The 23,278-nt window shown below is 35.2% G+C and overlaps 1 protein-coding gene across 6 annotated transcripts in view; it reads left to right on the top strand.

Moving 5' to 3' along the window:
* The window catches only part of ARHGEF7 (Rho guanine nucleotide exchange factor 7), a 242,324-nt gene that overhangs the window by 188,466 nt on the left and 30,580 nt on the right, over positions 1-23,278 (top strand). For all 6 annotated transcript variants that reach the window (XM_004447006.5, XM_004447005.5, XM_058276418.2 and 3 more), the window contains 5 exons: positions 3,791-3,913; positions 10,919-11,057; positions 11,897-11,956; positions 15,909-16,055; positions 18,704-18,790. In XM_004447006.5, the coding sequence (XP_004447063.1) occupies positions 3,791-3,913; positions 10,919-11,057; positions 11,897-11,956; positions 15,909-16,055; positions 18,704-18,790 (556 nt within the window). The remainder of the gene's footprint in view (positions 1-3,790; positions 3,914-10,918; positions 11,058-11,896; positions 11,957-15,908; positions 16,056-18,703; positions 18,791-23,278) is intronic.

Genomic DNA, 23,278 nt, shown 5'->3' with positions numbered 1-23,278 from the left:
GATATAGAAATAAAGATCAATTAAAGAACTGATCTGTATTAACAGCATTTGTAGCAGCAATCTGTTTTAATAGGAAAATGAAGGATAAACAGGTCTGAGATATAAAATCACTTAAGTAACCTTGTGTTTCCTAGTGACAGAAGTGGTGACAATAAGAGCTTACCAGCTGTTGAGAACTTAATATCTTCCAGGTTCTGTTCTAAGCATTTTATATATTCTAGCTTATTTAGTTGACCTCACAACAGCCCTAAGGAGGTAGGTTTTATTTTTACAAATGAAAAGGCTGAAACTAAAAATTTAGTGAATTTTTGACAGTCACTCAGTAAGTGATTAGTCTAGGATTATAATAATATATATTATCTGATTTGAAAACCCCTTCTGTATTCTGTATTCTGTCTTGGTGTGGGGAAGATTTTGTTAATCTCCACTTCAGATGTGTTATGTCCTCATCTGGTCTGCTAGGGAATGAGATGTTTCACATCAATATATAAATTTCCTGCTAAAATAATAAGGCTTTTCTGTTATAAAGATAATATAAGCTTATTATGGCATAAATAGGAAATATCGAAACTTAGAAGAGAAATACTACCTGTTCCCCAAAATAACTGCTTTTAACCTTTTTTTAAGATTTATTTTTTATTCATTTCTCCCCCCTTCCTCCTCTCCAGCTGTCTGCTCTCTGTGTCCATTTGTTGTGTGTTCTTCTGTGTCCACTTGCTTTCTGGTCAGTGGCACTGGGAATCTGGGTCTCTTTTTGTTGTGTCATCTTGCTGCATCAGCTCTCCATGTGTGTGGCGCCACTCCTGTGCAAGCTGTGCTTTTTTCACATGGGGCCTCTCTCCTTGCAGGGCACACTCCTTGTGCTTGGGGCTCTCCTACATGGGGGACACCCCTGCATGGCACAGCATTCCTTGTGCACATCAGCACTGCATGTGGACAAGCTCACCACAAGGGTCAAGAGGCCCGGGGTTTGAACCCTGGGCCTACCATATGGTAGGCGGATGCTCTGTCAGTTGAGCCAAATCCACTTCCCTGCTTTTAACATTTTGATGTATTTTCTCCCCAGGCTTTTTGCTATGTATAAGTTTAGTTGTGTTTTAGTTTCCTAGAGCTCCTGGAGCAAATTACCACAAACTACGTGGCTTAAACAACAGAAACTTATTATCTCACACTTCAGCAAAGCTATGCTCCCTTAGAAGCCCATAGGGGAGAATCCTTCCTTGCCCCTTCTATCTTCTGGTGTTTTCCAGCAATCCTTGCTATTCCTTGGTTTGTAAATGCATCACTACAATCTCTGCCTCTGTCTTTACATGGCCTTTTCTCTGAGTCTGCCCTCTTCTTTTTATAAGGTCACCAATCATATTGGATTAGAGCCCATCCTAATTAAATAGGACTTCATCTTTACTTGAACACATCTGCAAAGATCCATTTCCAAGTAAGGTCTCATTCACAGGTACCAGGGGTTAGTACCTGAGCATATCTTTTTGGGAACAGTATTCTATAGTGTATACTGTTGTTCTATCACTTAACCCTTTTAACAGTTTTCCATGTTAATTCATGGTCTTTATGAATATTATCTTTTGTGCCATATAATAAGCAGTTGAGTAATTACACCATAATTTAATTATTCATTTCTCTAGTTGAATATATAAATTATCTTGATATTTTGCTTTTATAAATACCACATCACTGAGCATCTTTATGTGGTACAGTGGTGTATGAAAGCATGTCCTTCGTGGCCTGCCTTCATCAGTGGAGTTCGTTGCACCAGGATTATACCTAATTTATTTTTTAAAAATCTCAGCTTTTGGGAAGCTTTTAGTATGTAAGATTCCTTCCATTCTTATTTTTAAGGTAGCTTTTTCCTTTTCAATTTTTTTTTCATTTTTAACCAAATTATACCTACACATAGTTTAAAGAGGCATACAGCTTTATAAGACTTGTTATGAAAAACAGCATTCTGTTTCCTCTTCCTTCTCTCCTTCCCCAGAGGCAACTTTTTCTCTCCACATATCTAAATAATATACTTAATATGCTTATATTGCTTCCTCTTGATTTTTCAGTCTCACTGCCAAGGGAACCCCCAAACAAAACAAAAGGCCTTTTTCTGGACCTGGGGGAAGGGGGGCTGGGAAGGGTGGGGAAAGAGGAAGTGCCGGGAGTAGAAAAGTTTGGAATACTGACTCAGCGGAGAAGAGTGTCTTCAAGCTCCCCTGCACTCCCACCAAGGAGCGCTCCAAGGGGAGGCATTTGGGCTAGGAATGTAATATGTGTAAGAGCATACCTGGTGTGGGGAGGAGAACTGTGTCCTTGACTGCAGTTCTCTCTAGGCTGCATGCAGTCCAGTGTTGGGAGAGCAGTTTTCCCTATTGGGCCTGCCAGGAAAAGCCTTTGTAATTGCCCATGGTTGGGCTTAAAAGATAACATATAGGATTTTGGCCTGGAGCCAAACTCCTCACTATTTTATGTCTTTTTCCAATTCTTCTCTCCATCCACCCCATTTTAAGTATCTGTCATTTTTGGTAGAATTTTTTTTTCACAAAAATGTTTGTTGATCTTTCCATGGCTTCTTATAATTAAGATTGGCACACTTAAAAACTTAAATGGAAATCTTGATCATGGATTAATATGTGCTGATTATTGCTTTGTTGGAGAACCAGCCCCTAGTTTTAATGCTTTTTTTTTCCTTGGGTCAGATTCCCTAGCCAGAAGAAAAGGATCTTATTTCCTGCTTTGAAGGGTATAATCCTTCCTGTCAATGTTCTGAGAATCTTTTGGGGCAGAGAATACTTGGGTACAGGAGGCAGGGGGTAGATAAATGTCATTTTAAGTTTCTTGTTTTTAGTTCAAGTACCCTTCTTCTCAGTTTCCTCAACCCAGAAGCTGTGTGTTTTATGAGAACTCTACAGAGTAAATCCTCTGCCTTTAATCTACTGCCAGGCTTGGGGAGGCTGTCTGGAGATATGAAGGTCTTACTGCTTAAACCAACATTCAATTAATGATCTGTTTTTAGCCCTCCTACCTTTATCCCTACTGCTCCGATTATCTGATGCTTCTAATTCCTGAGACTTGGGGTTCTTTGAGTAAATCAGATTGCTTCTTATCTTTTCACATTGCCTATTCAGGATTCAGATTTGTCAAGTTTGCCAAGTCATTACCACTCATCCATCTGCTTTTGAGCTTCCAAAAGTTTATTCTTATTGTCCCTTTTCTGTTCTTTTTGTTCTTGTGAGTTTATGCCTTTTAAAAAAATACATTAACTGTCGTTATAATACAGATTTGGGAAGAAGAGGAGACTAATACAGGTGTTCAATCTCCAGTCTTTAACCTGAAGTGAAAGATAGCTTTTGTGTTTAATTTCCTTTCATATAGGGAGCTCTTACTTTTTCTTGTACATACCTTGATGCTACTATGAAGTAGAAAATCTTATACACTAAACAATGACATTTTCCAATTCTTCTGTTATATGAAATTTAAGGCTTCATGATACCTGTTTCTGACTTTTGGATTTAGTTACACTGTATACAAGTCCTGGTGGTTTGAATACTGGAGAAAAGAATTGGAATTTAGTACACTACTTTATAGCAGTGCTTTTTTCAATATAATTACTTCTCCTTGCTTGAATCAAACAGTATGAGCATATATATTCTGGGATTTGTTTATTTGGTTTTCATAGGTATGATACAGAAAGAGGTCTTTCTTACTCAAAATATTATATGTGTATTACTTAGCAATTTTCCTTCTGTCTGTAAAACTTATGATTATTTCCTTTTGTATTGTGTATCTCCAGGTTGCCTGAAGCTCAGCAGAGAGTTGGAGGTTGCTTTTTAAATCTAATGCCACAAATGAAAACCTTTTATCTTGCGTATTGTGCCAATCACCCATCTGCGGTGAATGTTCTCACGGAACACAGGTATGTTCCCTTGGACATTCTTAAATAAAAAAGTAAGGCAGACATCTTGGGGTACTTTCTTAAACAGCTCCATTTCCTTAAATAATTATGTGAACTACAATCTTAATAGTCACATGATTTTTAAAAGATAGAATTTTTAAAAATTTACCCTTTGTATATACTGGTAAGAAAGACTGATAAGTATTTTAGTTTTTTCCAAAAAAAAAAAAAAAAAGTATTTTGAAGTCTCCCCTAGCCTAGAGCACTTGTAAAATGAGCTGAAGAAACTGTAAGAACCCTGGAATGTAGTAGCAAGCTATTGGAATCAGATTTCTCTCAGTTGATAAAACTAGAAATACATGTTACTGAACTAGATATGCTATAAGAGAAAAATGTACTATTTAAAACTAGTATTAGGTTTTGTGAGTAAAACACTAAATTAGAGACCATTAGCTTTAGCTTTTCAACATGAAACAAAATTAAACCAAGATTATACAGATTTTTTCACTAGTCTTATAAGACAAGCCAAGTACATGAAAATCACTATATTATGTCTGTTTCTTGAAAATTTGAATTAGAAATTGCTTAGCTATCTCAATTTTTGAGAAGTATCTCACCCATTAGTGAGTATTGAAAACTGAGTATTGGCTTTGTGTTAGGTAACTGCAAAGAGAGAGAGCACAGAGGCTGAGTTCCTGCTTCTAAAAGAAGCATAATCTTTTTATTAATTAAAAAACTTATAAATGTTTTAGGAAAAAATGTATGATTTCTTTTGAAAATAACTTCAAAAATTTTCAAAACCATCTATGTACAAATTATTGTTTTAGTTGCAATCAAGCTAAAAGCGATTGTGCTTCTAATTTAAATATTTAATTTCAACTTATTTTTAACTAAATATTTTGACTTAAAACCTAAAATCCCTTTTGAACTGCAAACAAGGCTTACCTGGGGAAGCAGACTTGGCCCAGTGGATAGGGCGTCTGCCTACCACATGGGAGGTTCACAGTTCAAACCCTGGGCCTCCTTGACCCGTGTGGAGCTGGCCCATGTGCAGTGCTGATGCGTGCGAGGAGTGCCGTGCCACACAGGGATGTCCCCCGTGTAGGGGAGTCCCACATGCAAGGAGGGAGCCCCATAAGGGGAACCACCCTGCGCGAGAGAAAGTTCAGCCTGCCCAAGAATGGTGCCGCACACATGGAGAGCTGACGCAACAAGATGATGCAACAACAACAAAAGAAACACAGATTCCCAGTGCCGCTGATAAGGATAGAAGCGGTCACAGAAGAACACACAGTGAATGGACGGACACAGAGAGCAAACAACGGGGGGGGGGGGGGGTGGCGGAGAGAAATAAAAAAAAGGCTTACCTGGTTAGAAATTGAGGTGAGATTCAACATGAATGTTGTGGATTGTATAAGAAGTGATAACATAGTGTAGTCATTAAATGGGTTCCTTTGTAATCAGTGAGACCTGGGTTTGAACCCTGACTGCCATTTTCAAGCTGTCTGACCCTGGGCAAGTTACCTCACTTCTCTAGGATTCACTTTCCTATCTGAAAGTACCTTTTTCAACTGGCTATTGTAAGCATTAAGCAAAACATGTATAAACTGATCAAAATACATAAATGCTAATTATTTTGTGGTCTTGTCCTCTATTTTAAAAATATGATCCTGAATGTTCACCATTTTCTTTAGTGTGCTTAAATACTAAATGATTAAAAAAATTGTGAATTTCTCCTTTGTAGTAAAGCATCCTCATTCCTCAGATGAAGCACCAGCCTTCAACAATGTATGGAAAGAAGGGAGATTAGAATACACAGTATTCATAGCAAAGAGAAACAAAAAGAAACTCTCCTCCAATCCTCTTTTCCATCATCTTCCTCTTTACACTAACCTTTCTGGAAGTATTGTCTACATTAGTGATGTATATTCCTTCAATTATGAAGCGTGCATTCAGTTATATGTTATATCATCTATTCCTGGGTATTAAAAATTAAAATACACTTAAGAATGAATTGCAAATATTAAATTTATATCATTTTTTAAAAAAGGAAATATTGATTCATTGGTAGGAGAAATAAACAAAAAGCCAATAGAACAACAAAATAAAAAAACTATAAAAAATTTTTTTTACCTTCTCTTTCTTGCCCCCCCCCCTTCCCCCACCACTTTTTCCCCCCCTTTTTTTTGATTAGGCTGCTAGAGTGGGCTTGGAAATAAGAAAGAAGGTAGGGTGAAAATTTGTGGGGAAGATTCTAAATATATTTCTTATAGAAGTGAGGATCTATCCTAAAGATAACAATAAGGCAATTCAGACCACTAAAAGTTTCCTAAAATGTTAAGATTTAAAACAGAAGTGCTTGTCATCAACTATGTATTATGTTTCTCCTCTATTCTATACCATTGCTTTTATGCTTACTTTGTGTCATGTCCGAAACTTACGCACAGAATTTTCTTACAATAACTGGAATAAAGAATTACAAATAAGTTTCCAAGCTTGGAAATTCTTTGTACCTCCTCCACTTGGTAGATCCCAGAGTTTGGAATTGGGTAGTCTGTGGCCGTATTCTGAAAAGCAGTCCTGGAGCAAGTTGTTTTAGAATTCGGCTCTGGGAATCTAAGCCATGAAAAGAGAGTCCGTCGGGAAGGCAGCAAAGTGCCCAGACATCAGACAGGATGCAATGCCTGTGTGCCTTCCCCAGATCTCTGAGCAGTGAGAATTCTCACTCTGTTCCTACAAATCAAATCCCACTTCAGAATTGTAAGTTGGTGAATTGAGAGTGGGATTTCATTTGAATGATAGCTTCTTTTTTTGTACTTAAATTCTTAACTTGTAACCTCTTGCTTGCTTTCCTGTATTTGTTAGTCTTAAAGATGCTATACTTTTGGGTAGATTAAATTAATCTTTTTAAGGATTGGTTTATGTATTATGTTTTGAAATTTAAGTCTTGTCTATAGTTACGTGGTTTAAATTCTGAGAATGAATCTTGCTATTGCATATACAGAATCACTGACTGTATAGAATTAGAACTTATATGCACTTTGTGCATTATCATACATTTTAGATGCTGTATGTTCCTGGCTATTTTGAATGAACTATAGATTTCATAATTTAATCTGTAAAAAATGATTTTGTTTTTTCCATGCACTTTAATTGTTATTTTTTTGCTTGGCTGAATGATAGTTCTTTTTATGCATGTTCCTTTTGTTGCTTTCTTGCAGTTTACAGTGTTATTTCAGTAAGTATAGAGGAGATACACTGTATAAGAATTGCTAGCATCAGTAGAAACTAAATAAGCTGAACGAGCTATTGTTTTTGTCAAAATAGCTGTAATCAGCTATTTTATTTTGGTACTAAATTAAAGGGAAAAAAACAAAAAATGAAACTAACACAGTGAGCTATAATGATTTATAAACTTCTGTTTCTTTTTGAACTGTGTACATGTTCTGGCATTACGAGAATGTCATGTGGATATTAAAAGAAGTTTTGCTTGTAAAACTTGAACTTATTTCTTCAGTTTTAGGCCTTTTTTGGGGAGGGTGATGCTTATTTTGTTAATTTTTTCTGCCATATTTGTAGTTAAATTCTAAATATAACCCTGAAATACTAATAATTACCTGAAATGGTTTTTCCTTGGTTTTCATCCCAGTAGAAAGGCCTTACATGGATTATATTTAAAGGAGGTAAAGTATACTTTTGGTATATCATAAGGCTTGAGTTTTATGAGACTATACCACTGAAAATTGTTCAACATTTAGATAAATGCTGGTAAGATATGAATTTCTAATATCTAATCAATTCCATTCTGTTCATCTTTAGAAATAGATACAGTGAGAATTCTAATACTTAAAGAGATGGCATTTTCTGAATAAAATAGCCTTTTCTACATTATCCTTCCTCTTGCATTCTGCTCTACAGTTCTGTTGCAGTTTTCATTTTTGCCGTAACTGAACAGACAAGAGTGGGTGGGGACAGTGATAGAGGAGGCAGTATATGAGAATCAGTCTTAGAGCACACTCCCTTCCTATTCCTAGTGGGAAGTAGATGATTTAAACAGGTACTCAAGGATAGTGCTTATGACTTTTAAATCAGCTCAGCCTTTGGGTTAAAAAGTATAGTAATCCACAGCAAGATGCTTAAAAATATTACTATGGTTCATAATTCCTGTGATATTTTCCAAGAAAATAATTCTTAGAAATTAAAAGTTATATGTAGGGAAGTAGATGTGGTTCAAGCAAGTGGGTGCCTCCCTCCCACGTGGGAGGTCCCAGGTTCGGTTCCCAGTACCTCCTCGAAAGAAGACGAGCACAAAACAAATGGACACAGAGAGCAGACAGTGAGTGTAAAACATCAGGAGGGGGGGAGGATGAGAAAAAAAATAAATCTTAAAAAAATAAAAGTTATATATATATAGACTCAAAGATGTGTGTTGTCTACAAAAGCAGAAACAAGCACACGTATACACTCCTGGAAGTAGTTTGATAACTTCTATTGTAATAACTTTTTAAATTGAATTTCCATAATGGGCTGTCTTACAGGAATTAAAATAACTACAAAGTCTTATATATAGAAATGAGAAACTGTGTATTATATGTATGTTTTTATAACTTTGTAAAACATTCCTAGACAATATAAAATTAATTGTGATAGGATGCTAGAATTATGTGCAACTTCCCCCCTTTTTTATAATTTGCTTTAATTTTGATAACCTCTTAAATGTATTATATATTTCTTTAAGAGATTATATATAATTATGTGTGTGCATATGTAGAGATAGAAAATAGGAAATACCAACAAAATTATGACTGTATTTTATATGTAGAACAGAAATGAACTTATTATATGCAGTAAACCTTGTTTAATAAGATCACCCACATTTTCCTAGAAAGAGGTTTAGATAGAAATGATCTTCTTTAGGGATCTTAAGTGTTTAAGAAATGTACAGCTAGTTTCCTAGTGATTCATTAATTTATTTTCAGCCTGATATTTGAAACTGTGTATCTCCAAATTGGCTTAATTAAGTACAGTGTTTTTCCCTTTAGATGCATTAGTAGAATCAATGTGAAATCGGTTGAGGATGGGATAAAAGATGGGAAGTGCTAGTACCAAGTAACTGTATCATATGAAGTAATTTTTGGATGAACTACATGGAACTGTCAGTATTCACCATTTTGAAACATAAAAAAAATTCATGTGGTTCAAAATAAATATTTTGTATATTTTCACCATAGTAAGGAGAACCCTATGTCTGGTTTTTTTAAGAAGCTTGGGTGGTTAGAGTATAACTGGGGTTGGGGTAAAGAGATAGAAGAAACACAGCAGCAGTGGGCACCTGAGATTCAGATTTATTTAACCTGTATTTAGTACTTACTTTTTGCTTACTGCTTCTGTCAAAATTTTTCTAATTTATTTTAGGATTTAATTTATATAATACCAAAAGTGATAAGTATATTTCCTGTTTAAGAAAACTCAGGACTAGGAAGACTTGTTATTTGGGATAAATTGCATTGCTGTGATGCAAGACCAGGTTTTCTGACCAACAGACCAGTGCTCTTTCCAGTACCTCATGTTGGTAACTTCAGCTCGTGTTATCTCTTCTACCATCCTGTTTGTTCACATAGTTCCAAATGTCCGGAATGATTCATATGCATCATGAGTGATTAAAATAGACTCATGGTACTCTCATGGACCTTAAGGATATCTGTTCCAAGTGGAGAGATGACAAAACTCAAGAGTTTAAGTGACTTGACATAAGTCTTAAAATTGTTAGTGACAGAGTTGGAGCTCAAGTTCTTGTCCTTTGACTTGAAGCTGGATGAAGTATAGTGAGGATGATGAAAGAGTAATAGTAAAATCTTTTTAAAAACTTGTTTTAAAAGTTCTTTTATTTATGGGTATGCACTCAGTTTCTTCACTTGTAAAATGTGACTATCTTCCACAAATTGTGACTATTAAGTGAAATAATGATGTGAAATGCTTTTAAAATTCTAAAGCCCTAAGTAGGTATTATTTTATTGTGCTATTTGGTTCACTTTTCATGGTCAGGAACTGTCCCTTGTTCGTTATGCATAGAACATTTGTTGAACTAATAAGCATCTAGAGTGTTCAATCTCTTGTCTTTTTTTTTCCCAAAAGATTTATTTATTTATTTCTCTCCCCTCCCCGTGGTTGTCTGTTCTCTGTGTCTGTTTGCTGTGTCTTGTTTCTTTGTCCGCTTCTGTTGTCAGAGGCATGGGAATCTGTGTCTCTTTTTGTTGAGTCATCTTGTGTCAGCTGTCCGTGTGGGTGGCGTCATTCCTGGGCAGGCTGCACTTTTCTTTCGCGCTGGGCGGCTCTCCTTACGGGGCTCACTCCTTGCGCGTGGGGCTCCCCTACGTGGGGGACACCCCTGCATGGCATGGGACTCCTTGCGCACGTCAGCACTGCGCATGAGCCAGCTCCACACGGGTCAAGGAGGCCCAAGGTTTGAACCTTGGACCTCCCATGTGGTAGATGGGCGCCCTAACCACTGGGCCAAGTCCATTTCCCAATCTCTTTGTCATTTTAAAACATTTTTTACTTGAACAACTGTATGATATTTCTTACCTTACATTTCTGGAGGTTCTCTGGATAACTGAAATCCATTCCAGCTCTAAGAATGCATGCTTTCATATGGACACATTGATATGAAATTGACATACTGAAATAGCCTTTTCATTAATGGAAATTGACATACTGAAATAACCTTTTCATTCATCATAGGACAAAAGCTTGTGTTTTATATTATACATAAATACTGTTGCTGATAATGGGAGCAATAGCATCATCCTTTTGAGGATTTTCTCCTTTGGGTGTTTTGAAATAACCAGCCTGTGTTTGCTTATAAGAGCTATAGCCTTTAGAATATTAAATGATACATTACACTAATATTTCATAGATTCTGGTTATTGATAGTGAAAGTAAGAGAACCATCGGTCTCTTTTAAGTGTAACAAAAGGCTGCTTCTGCTTGATCTTCTTTTTTTTTCCTGTTTTGATATTTACTCAGTGAGGAATTGGGAGAATTCATGGAGATGAAAGGTGCCAATAGCCCTGGAATTCTTGTGTTGACCACAGGCCTCAGCAAACCATTTATGCGCCTAGATAAATACCCCACCTTACTTAAGGAACTTGAAAGACATATGGAGGTATTGCATTTTACGTATCTGTCACTTAGAATCCTTGAGCCATGAATTTGTGACATTGTTGTTGAGTTATTTTAGAGGACAGAATCAACAAAGTGAGTTTACCAAGAGTTTTAAACATAATGGATTTTTACAATTATTTTGTTAAATTTTTTTCTTCTTATACCAGTGTTATAGAAAGTGTGTTCTTTCCTTTCTCACTGCTCACAGAAAGATTTCCAAAAGCTGTAAAAAGTTCACCTGATTTTTAAATAATGTTATCTTATCAGGAATATTTAACCACAAATACATTCTTAAGCTATAGAGTAACAATAAGAGAATCATTGTATGATAATAATATGTATTTATCTTATTTTTGAATACAGATTGTGAATCTGACAGAAATTTGGATTCAAGTTAGTCTCTTGGCTAGGGGTTTGTAAAGTTATTCTGTAAAGGGCAGATAGTGAATTTAATAGGCTTCGAAGGCCATTTTATTTATTTTGCAACTACTCAGCTCTGCTGTTACAGTGCAAAAGCAGCCATAGAAATTAGGTAAAAGAATATACGTGAAAGTATTCCAATAAAACTTTATTTACAAAAGCAGGCATCAGTTTGCTAACCCCAGCTCTTGGCTGTTCTGTGCCAAATTTTTTCCCTAAGTCTATTGTATCTTTAAGGTCTGAGATCATTGGCTCCATGATGATTCCCTCAAAGAATAAGAAACAATACTTCTAATGCTAACAGGGCATATTAAGGGCTGGAAGGTATTGAAAAATTATCAAGCTAGTTTATAAAGATTGTCTTTTTAAGAAAAAAACTTTCCATTATGAAAACTAATAGAGTATTTCTTTTATTCAAAGGATTATCATCCAGATCGACAAGATATTCAAAAATCCATGACTGCCTTTAAAAACCTTTCAGTAAGTGATTAAGCATATTTTTTCCTCAGGCATTATTATGGCAAATGAAGGTGGAAAAATTGTTTAACAACTAAAAACATAAATTGATGAAAAAAAATACTTGAGTGTAATTCAAGACTTATTGAGATGAAAAAGCATACAGTTAGATATTCCACAGCTGGTAAATTTTAATGCTTTACTCGACTACGGATACAGAAGAATGGAAAGATAATTTTTTTAATTTAAAAAAATGGGCATAAAATAATTCATATTATGGCTACAAAAATGATATAATCTCCTTTTTAAATCTCCATCTGTAGCATCTTTAGTGATAATAATGTGAAACATATTAGTAGTGGTGGCTTCAGTTTATCTGTTGTCATACTGCCTTACCAAATATGTTTTGAAATATGGGCCTTATTTACTGCATGTTACACTTACTCTTTTTCTTTTGTTTTGTCTTGTCTTTTTTTAAAAAAACATCAATTTTTTTTTGATGCCTATTAATAAAGAATACAGTTCATCCAAAGTGTCCAATCACTGGGACTTGGTATAATCACATATTTGGGTGTTCATCACTTCAATCATTATTACAGCATTTTCATTATTTCAATAATAATAATAGCAACCAAAAACCAGACAAACAAACAAGAAAATCCCTCATCTCTCAGTCTCTCTGTTTCCCCTTTTGTACATAGCTGCTATTTCTGGCTATTCTTGAACAAATTGTTTATTTTTTTATTAAGCAGTTTTATTGAGATATAGTCACATACCATATGATCTATCCAAAGTATATAATCAATGACTTTTTTTTTTAGCTATTAAAAAGTCCTTTATTGTAAAATTGTAAAATAAATAGAAAAATAGATTTAAAGAAATTATATATTTTAAAAGAGAGTTCAAGGCCAGGTTAGATTTAAAATAATTATAAAAAATAGCATAGCAACATTTATAAATGTAAATAATAATTCAAATATAGAAAATAATTATAGCATAATTCTAATTTTTATGTTATAGCTCTAATGATTGGACATAATAATCTCTAAGAATGAAATTGATTGTCAGTTTAGTTTTTTAATTTCCATTTAGGCCATAATTCTTTCTAGATAATCAAGTTCCTATTTGAGAATTCTTCACATCTTATTGAAATGAGTTACAGCAGATAACAGTTTGCCAACTCAATTTTATGAGGCAGAAAAACTCAAAATCTTGTTCAACAGAGGTCATGCTAAATCATTATTGATCCAGATAGACTGTTTCAGTTAACAAATATGAATAAGAAAAAGTTAAAAGAAAATTAAAGTATCCAAAAATGTCTTTCCTCAACTTAAAAATAAGTGTTTATTATGTATGAAAAGAATTATGGAATACTAATCACAGAACAGTTTGCCAGTTGCACAGATTAATTATTGTTCATATACTCTACTGTTTTACATTTATCTGGCCTACTCCAGCTCTTTTTTTGTTACTGTTTGCATGGAATACCTTTCACCAACCTATCACTTTTAACCTGGTTGTATCCTTACATCTGAGATTGGTCTCTTGTAGACAACAAATAGACAGCACATATTTTTTTATCCATTTTATCAGTCTATGTCTTTTGATTGGAGAGTTCAATCCATTAACATTCAGTGTTAATACTGTAAAGGCATTACTTCATTCATCTTGTCCTTCGGCTCTCTGTTGTGATATCGTTCTATTGTCTGTCTTCTTATCCTTTAGTTTACCCTTCCTAATAATTTTCATTTCTAAACTTCTCTCCAAATCTCTCGCCCTTGTTCTTTCCTGCAGGCTGCAGTACCCTCTTTAGTATCTCTTGCAAATCTGGTCTTTTGGTAACATATTCTATCAGTTTTTGTTTGTCTGTGAAGACTTTGAACTCACCCTTAGTTTTGAAGGACAGCTTTGCCAGATACAGAATTCTTGGCTGGTAGTTTTTCTTTTTCAATACCTTAAATACATCATGCCATTTTCTTCTCTCCTCCGTTGTTTCTGTTGAGATATTGCAGTTAATCTTATTGATTTTCCCTTTATGTGATGCATTTTACTTTTCTCTTGCTGCTTTCAAAATGCTCTCTTCATCTCTGATATTTGTCATTCTGAATAGTAGGTGTACTGGGATAGGTCTTTTTAGATTTATTCTGTTTGGGGTGTGTTGTCCTTTATGAGGGTTGGAAAAGTTTTAGTCATTATTTCCTCATATATTCTTTCTGCCCCCTTTCCATTCTCTTTTCCTTCCGGGAAACTAATTATGTGAATGTTTGTGCATTTCATGTTGTCATTCAATTTCCTGAGACTCTCCCATTTTTTCCATTCTTTTCTTTTTCTGTTCTCCTGTCTTTTCCATGTTCTGTCTTGGGAATTACTAATTCTGTCTTAAATCAATTCAAATATGCTCTTATATGCCTCTTATGTATCTTTAATCTCACCCATCGTGTCTTTTATTCCCGTAAGGTCTTGTACTTTCCTTTATAGGCTTTCAAATTGTTCTTTATGTTCTCCCAGTGTCTTGTCTTTTTTTTTTTAAGACTTATTTATTTCTCCCCACCCCTTCCTTGTTTGTATTTTGCGGTGTCTGCTTGTCTTCTTTTCAGGAGGCACCAGGAACTGAACCCAGGAGCTCTGATGTGGGAGGAAGGCACTTAATTGCTTGAGCTACCTCTGCTCCCTGCTTTGTTGTGTCTCTCATTATGTTCTTCCCTCATGTCTCTTGTCGCATCAGCTTGTTGCGTCAGCTTGTTGCATCTGCCTGTCTTGTTAGTTCGCTCATCTTCATTAGGTGGGAGCTCAATCGCTTGAGCCACATCTACTTCTCAGTGTCTTAATATCCTTTATTTCTTTAGTCATATTTTCTTTACGTTCTTTGAAGTGATTTAGGAGAGTTGTGTGCTTATCACTGATTAATTGTATTAAATTCTGTATCTCTTCAGGATATTTGGTTTGTTCTTAGAGCTGGGCCATCTCTTCCTATATTGTAGTATGGCTTTTAATTTTTTGTTGGTGTCTAGGAATCTGAGTATGTTGGCCAACTTCTCCCTTTTGCCTATTTTTTTTTTCTCACAGCTCTTCTTTGGTATTTGGTTCAACTTATTCTCAGTCTCTAAAATTGACTAGCTTAAGTTTCCAAAATTAGGCCAGGAACTCATTAGCGGGGTATAGATTTTCTCTCAGGGATTGGATACAGAGAACATGAAAAGTTTTTGTCCATGGAGTTTCCAGACCAGCCAGCAGATGGCTGTAGTCGGTGTACCTTTCCATGGAGGTGTTACCCTCTCGGCTTTCCTGTGTTCCTGTGTTGAATCTCCAGATGGGAGATTCCAAGCAGGCTCTGCTGGCCGAATTCACTGAAGAAAAGCACCCTGATCTCCCCTGCCTTTTTCCTTGAAACATCTTACTGGGAGGAAGATGTCTGTTCCCCTCTCAGTCAGCTGCAGTGAGCGAGGTGTTTTACCCCAGCTTAATATCTTGGAGTTGGGGGAGAAGAGCCGTTCCCACCATCAATGCCTATTGTTTTAACGTCTTTATCTCCCTGTCCCTCACCCTCCTGGAAGTTGTGTAGCACTGTCCTGGTCTGCTGACCCCCACAGCAGGTCCCTTCGAAAGCTTGTGGCTCTTCTCCCATTGTTTTTGTGAAAGCATTCAGCTATGATTGTTAGTTGGTAGCCATGATATACTTGTTCTTTTTTTCTCTTCTCAATCTTTTATGTTGGCAGACACTAATACCAGAAAAATAATATTTTTCTTGTCCAGTATAGTTTCTTCTGCTGCTGTATATTTTTCTAAAATTGTTTTTAGTATTCCAGAGTGGTTTGTATTTTGCTTCTCTTGACTTGATTCCAGACTTGTGAATTAAGTATATAGTTTGATAGATTATCTGTCTTAAGAAGAAACAAGATCAAAGCAGTGGTATGGTCAAAACTCATGATTCTGGAAATTTCTGTTTGTTTTAACGTTGTTCTTTTTTACCACTCAGGCTCAATGTCAAGAAGTACGGAAAAGGAAAGAACTTGAGCTGCAGATCCTGACAGAAACTATCCGGAGCTGGGAGGGAGATGACATTAAATCCCTGGGCAATGTAATTTACATGTCTCAGGTCATGATTCAATGTGCAGGAAGTGAGGTAATGGAGTTTTAGTGAATACTGAATATGATTTCTCTTACATCATTTTAAAGATTAAACATAAACAACTGTGAAGGAAACATTAAATGAATACCAGGGACATGCTGCTGACCTAATTTTGTTTTTATTCTGGTCTCTAAATTATTTTCCCTGAAACTGTTAAAATGCCTTGGATAAAAATTGAATTGAAAGTATAATTTAATTTGTTTTAAAATTTTGTTCTCTGAATGCTTTTTAAAATTCCTCAGTGACAGTCAACACTGTAAATGCTTTAAACTTCAATGTTTTTGTGCTCTTGTCATACGAGATGTTCAAAGATTGTCAAATAGATGACAAGTAAAATTTAATAAGAATCCTATCTTATAATTTGTCAACCATTTATTCTTGACACATGAAAGAGGCTTAGAGCTGTTGTTGATTTCTTGATCAGTTTAATACTACCACTATCAGTTATGATTGAAAGTCTTTATTAAATGAACTATTCCATGTAAATTGTTCACCATGGCACTTGGGAAGCCCTTTATAATCCTAGGCATTACTCTTTAAAGTGTGCCTGTATTTTTGGGAAGGTAATTTATATCAGGCATATATGCTTGAGACCCACTTCAGGAAAGCTAATAATATGAAAGCCTCTAAATGAAATTTCCACAGAAATTGGCTGAATTTAGAAATGGAGTTGTAGTTACCTTGATTTTTAATATATATGGCCTATTCCTTAAAGTAAAAATGATCAGCAAGATAGTAGTCACTTTTTAAGTAGAACCTCAAACTTCTTATTCAGTAGCATCTCCAGTAAACATTTAGTCATTTTGGCACATGAAGGATCACATTGTTTTTGGTGAAGGTAAATTGAGACACGATTTAGGGAAGAATTACATGTCTGAAATTGTAATTTAGTCTCAGTATTTAAATAATATATAATTTATTTAAGTGTTTTATGAATGGAAAACAATCATAGTATCCAGATAAGACTTCTAGAGTCCTATTTCATTAGGACTCTTGTTTGTATATACAGATGTCTACCACAGAATACATTTTAAGTATGTGATCATCTAGCTAAGGACTTCATGTCAAGATTGTCATTCTGGGAAATCTACTGTTTATATCATTATACTTTTCTATTAATATATGCTAATTGGCATTTCTTTATGGTAATGACAGTATTCTTATATGGGTTTGGTTTAAGTGAGAGATGTAGCCAGGTTATTGTGATATCCCTATATAGTGAAAGTTTAGCAGTTTGTGTTTTATAATTCATAGTTATATATTCATTGGATCACTTAGCAAGTACCTCTTTTTGTATTTTAGTCTATCTTTATAAAAATATTTATATGATCAAAATGACCCATTTTCAAGCATGAAACTCTTAGTATGTTAAAAGACTGAAACTTTTACTCTCAGTATATATTTCTCACCTATACAATCCTAAAATATCACCTCTTCATGTATTTTAAGGTCTTATAGTTTGGATACTATAAGGAGTTACAACTTTCAAACGCCATTGATTTAAAAAAAGGAAAAATTTTTCCAGAAGGAGCTTATTTTTAATCATGATATTTGAAAAAACAAACAAAAAAATTAATTTAAAACAGTCTATGGGAACATTTCCTAAAGCATGTTTTTGTAATACTAGGTCTATAAATAAAACATTATTAGTGCTGTTCACAAAATGATTCAAAGTGGTTTTAGCCATTACTGAAAAACTTTTAATCATTTGAAAGATTTCTTTGTAACAGATCTTATCAGAGCCTTTGCTCTGAACATTCACAATGTATATTATGACTATATAGTAAGTAGTTTTCAACAGCTTCTTTATAGAATTTTTTTTTCAAGGCACTTTGTAGGTCTGCTGTTCTGAGGAAATGCTTGGGGACATTGTTTTCTAGTATTTATTTAACTTTTTTATGCAGTTGTTTAAATGTTAGCTTGTGAAAAGGACTGGACATTTTTGTTTTTCTGTTTTTTAGGTTCTTGAGACTCTTTGTCTTTTGGTTGTAATCTTCTTGGCTTTTGTTACAGTCTTGAAGCAGAATATTTTAATACATAAGCTTTGCTTTTAAATCTTCCATGCAAACTAGCAAAGTTTATGGGGTGGATTAAAACAACATTGAATTGACTTATCATGGAGTTTAGGGAAGTGCCAGAAATTATTAATAGACCAAAGTTGATTTTAGCATTTTATACTATCCTGTGGCTTCAAGGATCCACTTGATGCTTTTTCTCCTTTACCAACCAGAAAAAGAAAATTGTAGATTAACTGAAACAGTTCATAGCAGAGCTGAACTCCTTAATCACATTTTTAAAAGGTGTTATACAGGATTATTAAACAAGATGTTACTTATGAGTCCAAGTTCTTTTAATGATTTAGTTTATTTTCTGCCTTTTTATTTTGAAGATTTTTGTAACCTATCTATTCACCTATATTTTAAAGTCTTTCTAAATCATATGTTAATATTTAACATAGACTTTATCATAATTTTCTTTCTATTTCATTGAGCTAATAAAATTTGGTAGAGGGAAATACCTAAACAGGAAATAAATAATATGTAATATCTCATAGCATCTAGGATAAAGGAAGTATTGGTGCTCACGTCTGTAAGTATATGTTATTTTAAAACTTATTTGGATTCATTTGTTTTTTAAATTAGGAAAAAAATGAAAGATATCTTCTACTCTTCCCAAATATTTTGCTAATGTTGTCTGCGAGTCCTAGGATGAGTGGTTTTATCTATCAGGTAAAACACATTTTAAAATTGTTCTTTATTGTTTATTGTGAATCTGACATTCACTTTCAGATTGAATTATTGGTTAAATACTATATGTATGTATGTGTTGTGTTTAATGCTACATAGTCAAATATGTACGCACAGTTCCATTTGTATTGGTATGACTTCAAACGCATTCTTGTCTTGATTCTAAGCATAAAGATGGAAAGAAGTGTAGTTTGTTTAGCTTGCTCATAAGGACACAATTACTGTGATGCAAGTTTATCTCTGCCACTGACTTAAGTCGTCTCTTGTAAAGTGCTTAACTTCTCAGAGACTTAATATCCTATTTTGCAAAATGGATCTAACAGCCTTTTTGGGTGGGTTAAGTGGACAGTGTAAGCTAAGATGTTTTGTAAATGATATAGCACTACACAAATATATTAGGCAGCTATAACTTGATGTAAATAGTAATGAATGATCATTTAAACTAATTTTTAAAAAATCATTTCACTACTTTGAGAAAATGTGACAGCTGATTTAGGAAGAAAATACAAGGCTTTGATCTTTTCTGTTTTTCTACACTGATTTATTTATTTTTTTTTTGCATTTTTAATAGACTTTATTGGAATTATTTTATTAGAGAAGTTTTAGATATACTGAAAAATCATGAATAAAGTACAGAAGTCCCATATACCCATCTCATACATGCAGTTTTCCCCATTGTTGACACTTTGCATTAATATGGTAATTTTGTTAAAATTGATGAAACATTGTTATTAGAATTATACAGTTAGTGATAGTCCATAGGTTACATTAGGGTTCACAGTTTTTGTTGTACTGTTCTGTAATTTTAAAAAATTATTCTGCTAACATGTATACAAGCCAAAATGTTCCATTTTAACCACTTTCCAATATACAATACAGTGATTTTAATTACATTCAAAATATTTTCACTGCTATCCACCACCCAAATTTTTCTGTCACACCAAAGAGTAGTTGTATAACAATTTAGTATTTCCCACGCCCTATACCCATCAGGACCCCGTAAACTGCATTATAGTTTCCTACAAGAGAATTTATTTTAAAGAGCACTTTTAAGGCTGTCAGAAAATTGTGCAGAAAGTACAGTTACCACCAACATCCCCTCTCCACACTCTCTATACACAGGTCTCTTTTTATTAGCATTTTACATTAGTGTGGCACATTTTTTAGAGTTGATGAACCAATATTGGTGCATTTTTATCAACTGAATTCCACAGATTACATGATAGTGTAGTCTCTGTGTTGTGTAGTTCTTTGAAGTTTTTACAAATGTAAAAGGTCAAGTGTCTATTATAGTACCACACAGAATAGTTTTACTCAGCTAAAAATGCCAGTGTTCCACCAATTCAGCCTTCCCTCCCTCTCCCTGAAACCCTGGCAACCATTGAACTTTTTTTTTTTTTTAAGATTTTTTATTTATTTAATCCCCCCCGCCCCCCGCCCCCCGGTTGTCTGTTCTCTGTGTCTATTTGCTGCCTCTTGTTTCTTTGTCCACTTCTGTTGTTGTCAGCGGCACGGGGCACGGGAAGTGTGGGCGGCGCCATTCCTGGGCAGGCTGCACTTTCTTTCACGCTGGGCGGCTCTCCTTACGGGGCGCACTCCTTGTGAGTGGGGCTCCCTACCCGGGGGACACCCCTGCATGGCAGGGCATTCCTTGAGCACATCAGCACTGCGCATGGGCCAGCTGCACACGGGTCAAGGAGGCCCGGGGTTTGAACCGCGGACCTCCCATGTGGTAGACGGATGCCCTAACCAATGGGCCAAGTCCATTTCCCACCATTGAACATTTTTACTGATTCTTTAGTATTGCCTTTTCCAGAATGTCATACATACTTGGAATTAGAGAGTATGTAGGCTTTTCTAGACTGGCTCCTTTCCCTTAGAAATATGCATTTGAGGTTTCTCCATACTTTTCCATGGCTTCAATGCAATTTTTTTAAAAATTTATTTTATTTTTAAAGGAGCTTTAGATTACATAAATGATAACATTGAAAATGTAGGGGGATTCCCATATTACTCCCCCCCACCCCAACATTCTTCCCCATTAAAAACATCTTTCATTACTGTGGTACATTTGTTAAAATTGATGAACACATACTGAAGCATTGTTAATAACCATTGTCAGTACTGTACATTATAGTTTTCACTTTGCACTGCACATTTTTATAGGTTTTGACAAAATATATAATGGCCTGTATCCGTCATTGCAATATCATTTCAGACAATTCCATTGTCCCCCCCAAATGTCCTGTGTTAATGTCTATTCTTCCTTCTTCTTTCCCTCAGACCCTCTGGTGACCACTGCCTTTATGTCAATGTTATGTTCTTTCATTGGTAGAATAATAATAAGTCTACTTTAGTGCATATTTGCATCCCCTCTTATGTTTGTTCATTCCTCAGTCTTGAGGACTACAGGATGGTGATGCCCGCTCTGTTTCTGATTGAGAGGGGGCTTATATCCCATCGGGTAGATGGATGAAACTGTCTTGCTGGCAGTTGTAGGTACTCTTTGTTTTTTAGAGATGGGCCTTTACCATTGTCATCCTTTTGTTAGTTGTCCTGGGTGAGTCCGATGAAATGGAGAGTACGTGTTGCAATTCTGCTGAAATTCAGGGCTCAGCCGACATATGAACAGACTGAAGATTTAAGTCTTTGAGACATATATATGGTGCTAATTTTACATTTTAATTTTTTGTGTTTTGGTATTTTATTATTATATTATTTTATTCTTATTTAATTGTTTTGCTTTGTTTTGGGGGAGGTTTTGGATTGCAGAAGGTTCACAGCTGTGGCAAGGGAGGATCACTGGTATGAAGGTGTCAGTAATGGGGAAATGTGTAGGGCGGGGTACACTTAAGGCATGCCTTTATGGAAAATGAATATGTTCAAGCGGTCATGGGGTGTTGTCTCGGTCAGTGGAGACCCACACAATAATTGAAAGAATATTGAATTCCCATACTGAGAAGTCCTGCTATATTCTTTAATAGAGCGGCAAGAATCCCCCGAGTACATGGGAAGTGCCTAGTGAAGGAGGACAGGCCAATACACCAGGTCCTTCATATTAATGATTGTACTTATGAACATTGTTCTTGTGAAATTGAAACTTAGCCTAGTATTTCATATGGCCTAAGAGTTACCTCCTGAAAGCCTCCTTGTTGCTCAAATTTGGCTTCTGTCTAAGCTGAACTTAGCATATAAACACACTACATTCCCCCTGGCCTGGGACATGACTCCTGGGAATGAGTCTCCCTGACACTGAGGAATTATTACCATGCACCATCTAGCAATGCATTTGGAAAAAGATCTTGACTAAAATGGGGAATTATTAAATACAAATGAGTGTTTATGGCTAAGAGATTTCAGAATGAGTTATGAGGTCATTCCAGAGGTTATGCTTATGCATGTCTCAGGAGGATCTCGTTGACTGCCACGGTAAACAGTGTCTCAAGCAGGGGTGCTCCTGAGCGCTCTGGAGACATCTAGATACTAAAGGCAAGGCAAAAAATCTCAGCAATTCTGCACCCTGTCAGTGGAGCCTTACCTTGGAATGTGTGTTCCCCAGTGTATCAGAGTTAGACTGATTTGTAATTTCTACACAGATTTATGATGGTGGTCTTATGTAGTTTAAATTTTTTTTCTGTGTGTCTAGTAGATGCTCCTTGTAAGCTTTCATTGCCTTTTTTTCTGTGAAGTTATTGAAGTTTATACCCTGCCCATCAGTTTTTTAAGTCACTCACTAGTAATACCTTTACAGAATTCTTTGATTCACATTTGTTTTCTTTGATTCACATTTCTGAAGAACATGGTATGTTGTTTTGCTTTGTCCCCAATAAGAAGAAGTCAATACTGAGAAAGAACTAGGCATAGCTGGATTGTACCTCCAAAAAAACTTTGGTCGCTATCCAATTAGGGGTTGTCATTGTAAAAGGAGCATTTCTAAAATTTATATAGTAAATATATGTGGGCATATTCAGAAAAATGATGACACAATTTGTAAGGCTGCTACAGGGTTTTTTACCAAAACTTGTAGTTACCTCTTTGTTAAATTACCCTGAAAAACCTAAATATAAATCCTTTTCATTTAGCACCATCTAGCTTAGTATTTTATGGCCTAAGAGTCTCTTCCTTTCTTTAGGCTTTAACCTACCAAAGGAGTGTCTCAGTGGGTTGCCAGAAAAAAGGGTCCTGCTGTCTTCTAACTCAAGGGAAAAGAGATTACCATTTGGGATAAACATACAAGGATAGTAGATGTTTGGGATTTGCCCTTGATGCTGGTATTGAAATGCCACTGAAAACCTCATTCCACCAATAGACCTATTTTTCATCAATATGCATTTTTACTCTAAAGTATATTACTTTGAACACTGGCTTTGAATTAATTCCAACCACTGGCTTTGAGTTAAATCCAAAAATTTAAAATACATCAACAATAACAATATATTATATATTATACATTAATGATTTTAAGGTTTA

Source organism: Dasypus novemcinctus, chromosome 15 (genome assembly GCF_030445035.2).
Source record: "Dasypus novemcinctus isolate mDasNov1 chromosome 15, mDasNov1.1.hap2, whole genome shotgun sequence".
Taxonomy (NCBI): domain Eukaryota; kingdom Metazoa; phylum Chordata; class Mammalia; order Cingulata; family Dasypodidae; genus Dasypus; species Dasypus novemcinctus.
Note: the sequence above shows the minus strand (reverse complement) of the source record. Positions and strands in the feature narration are given on the sequence as shown.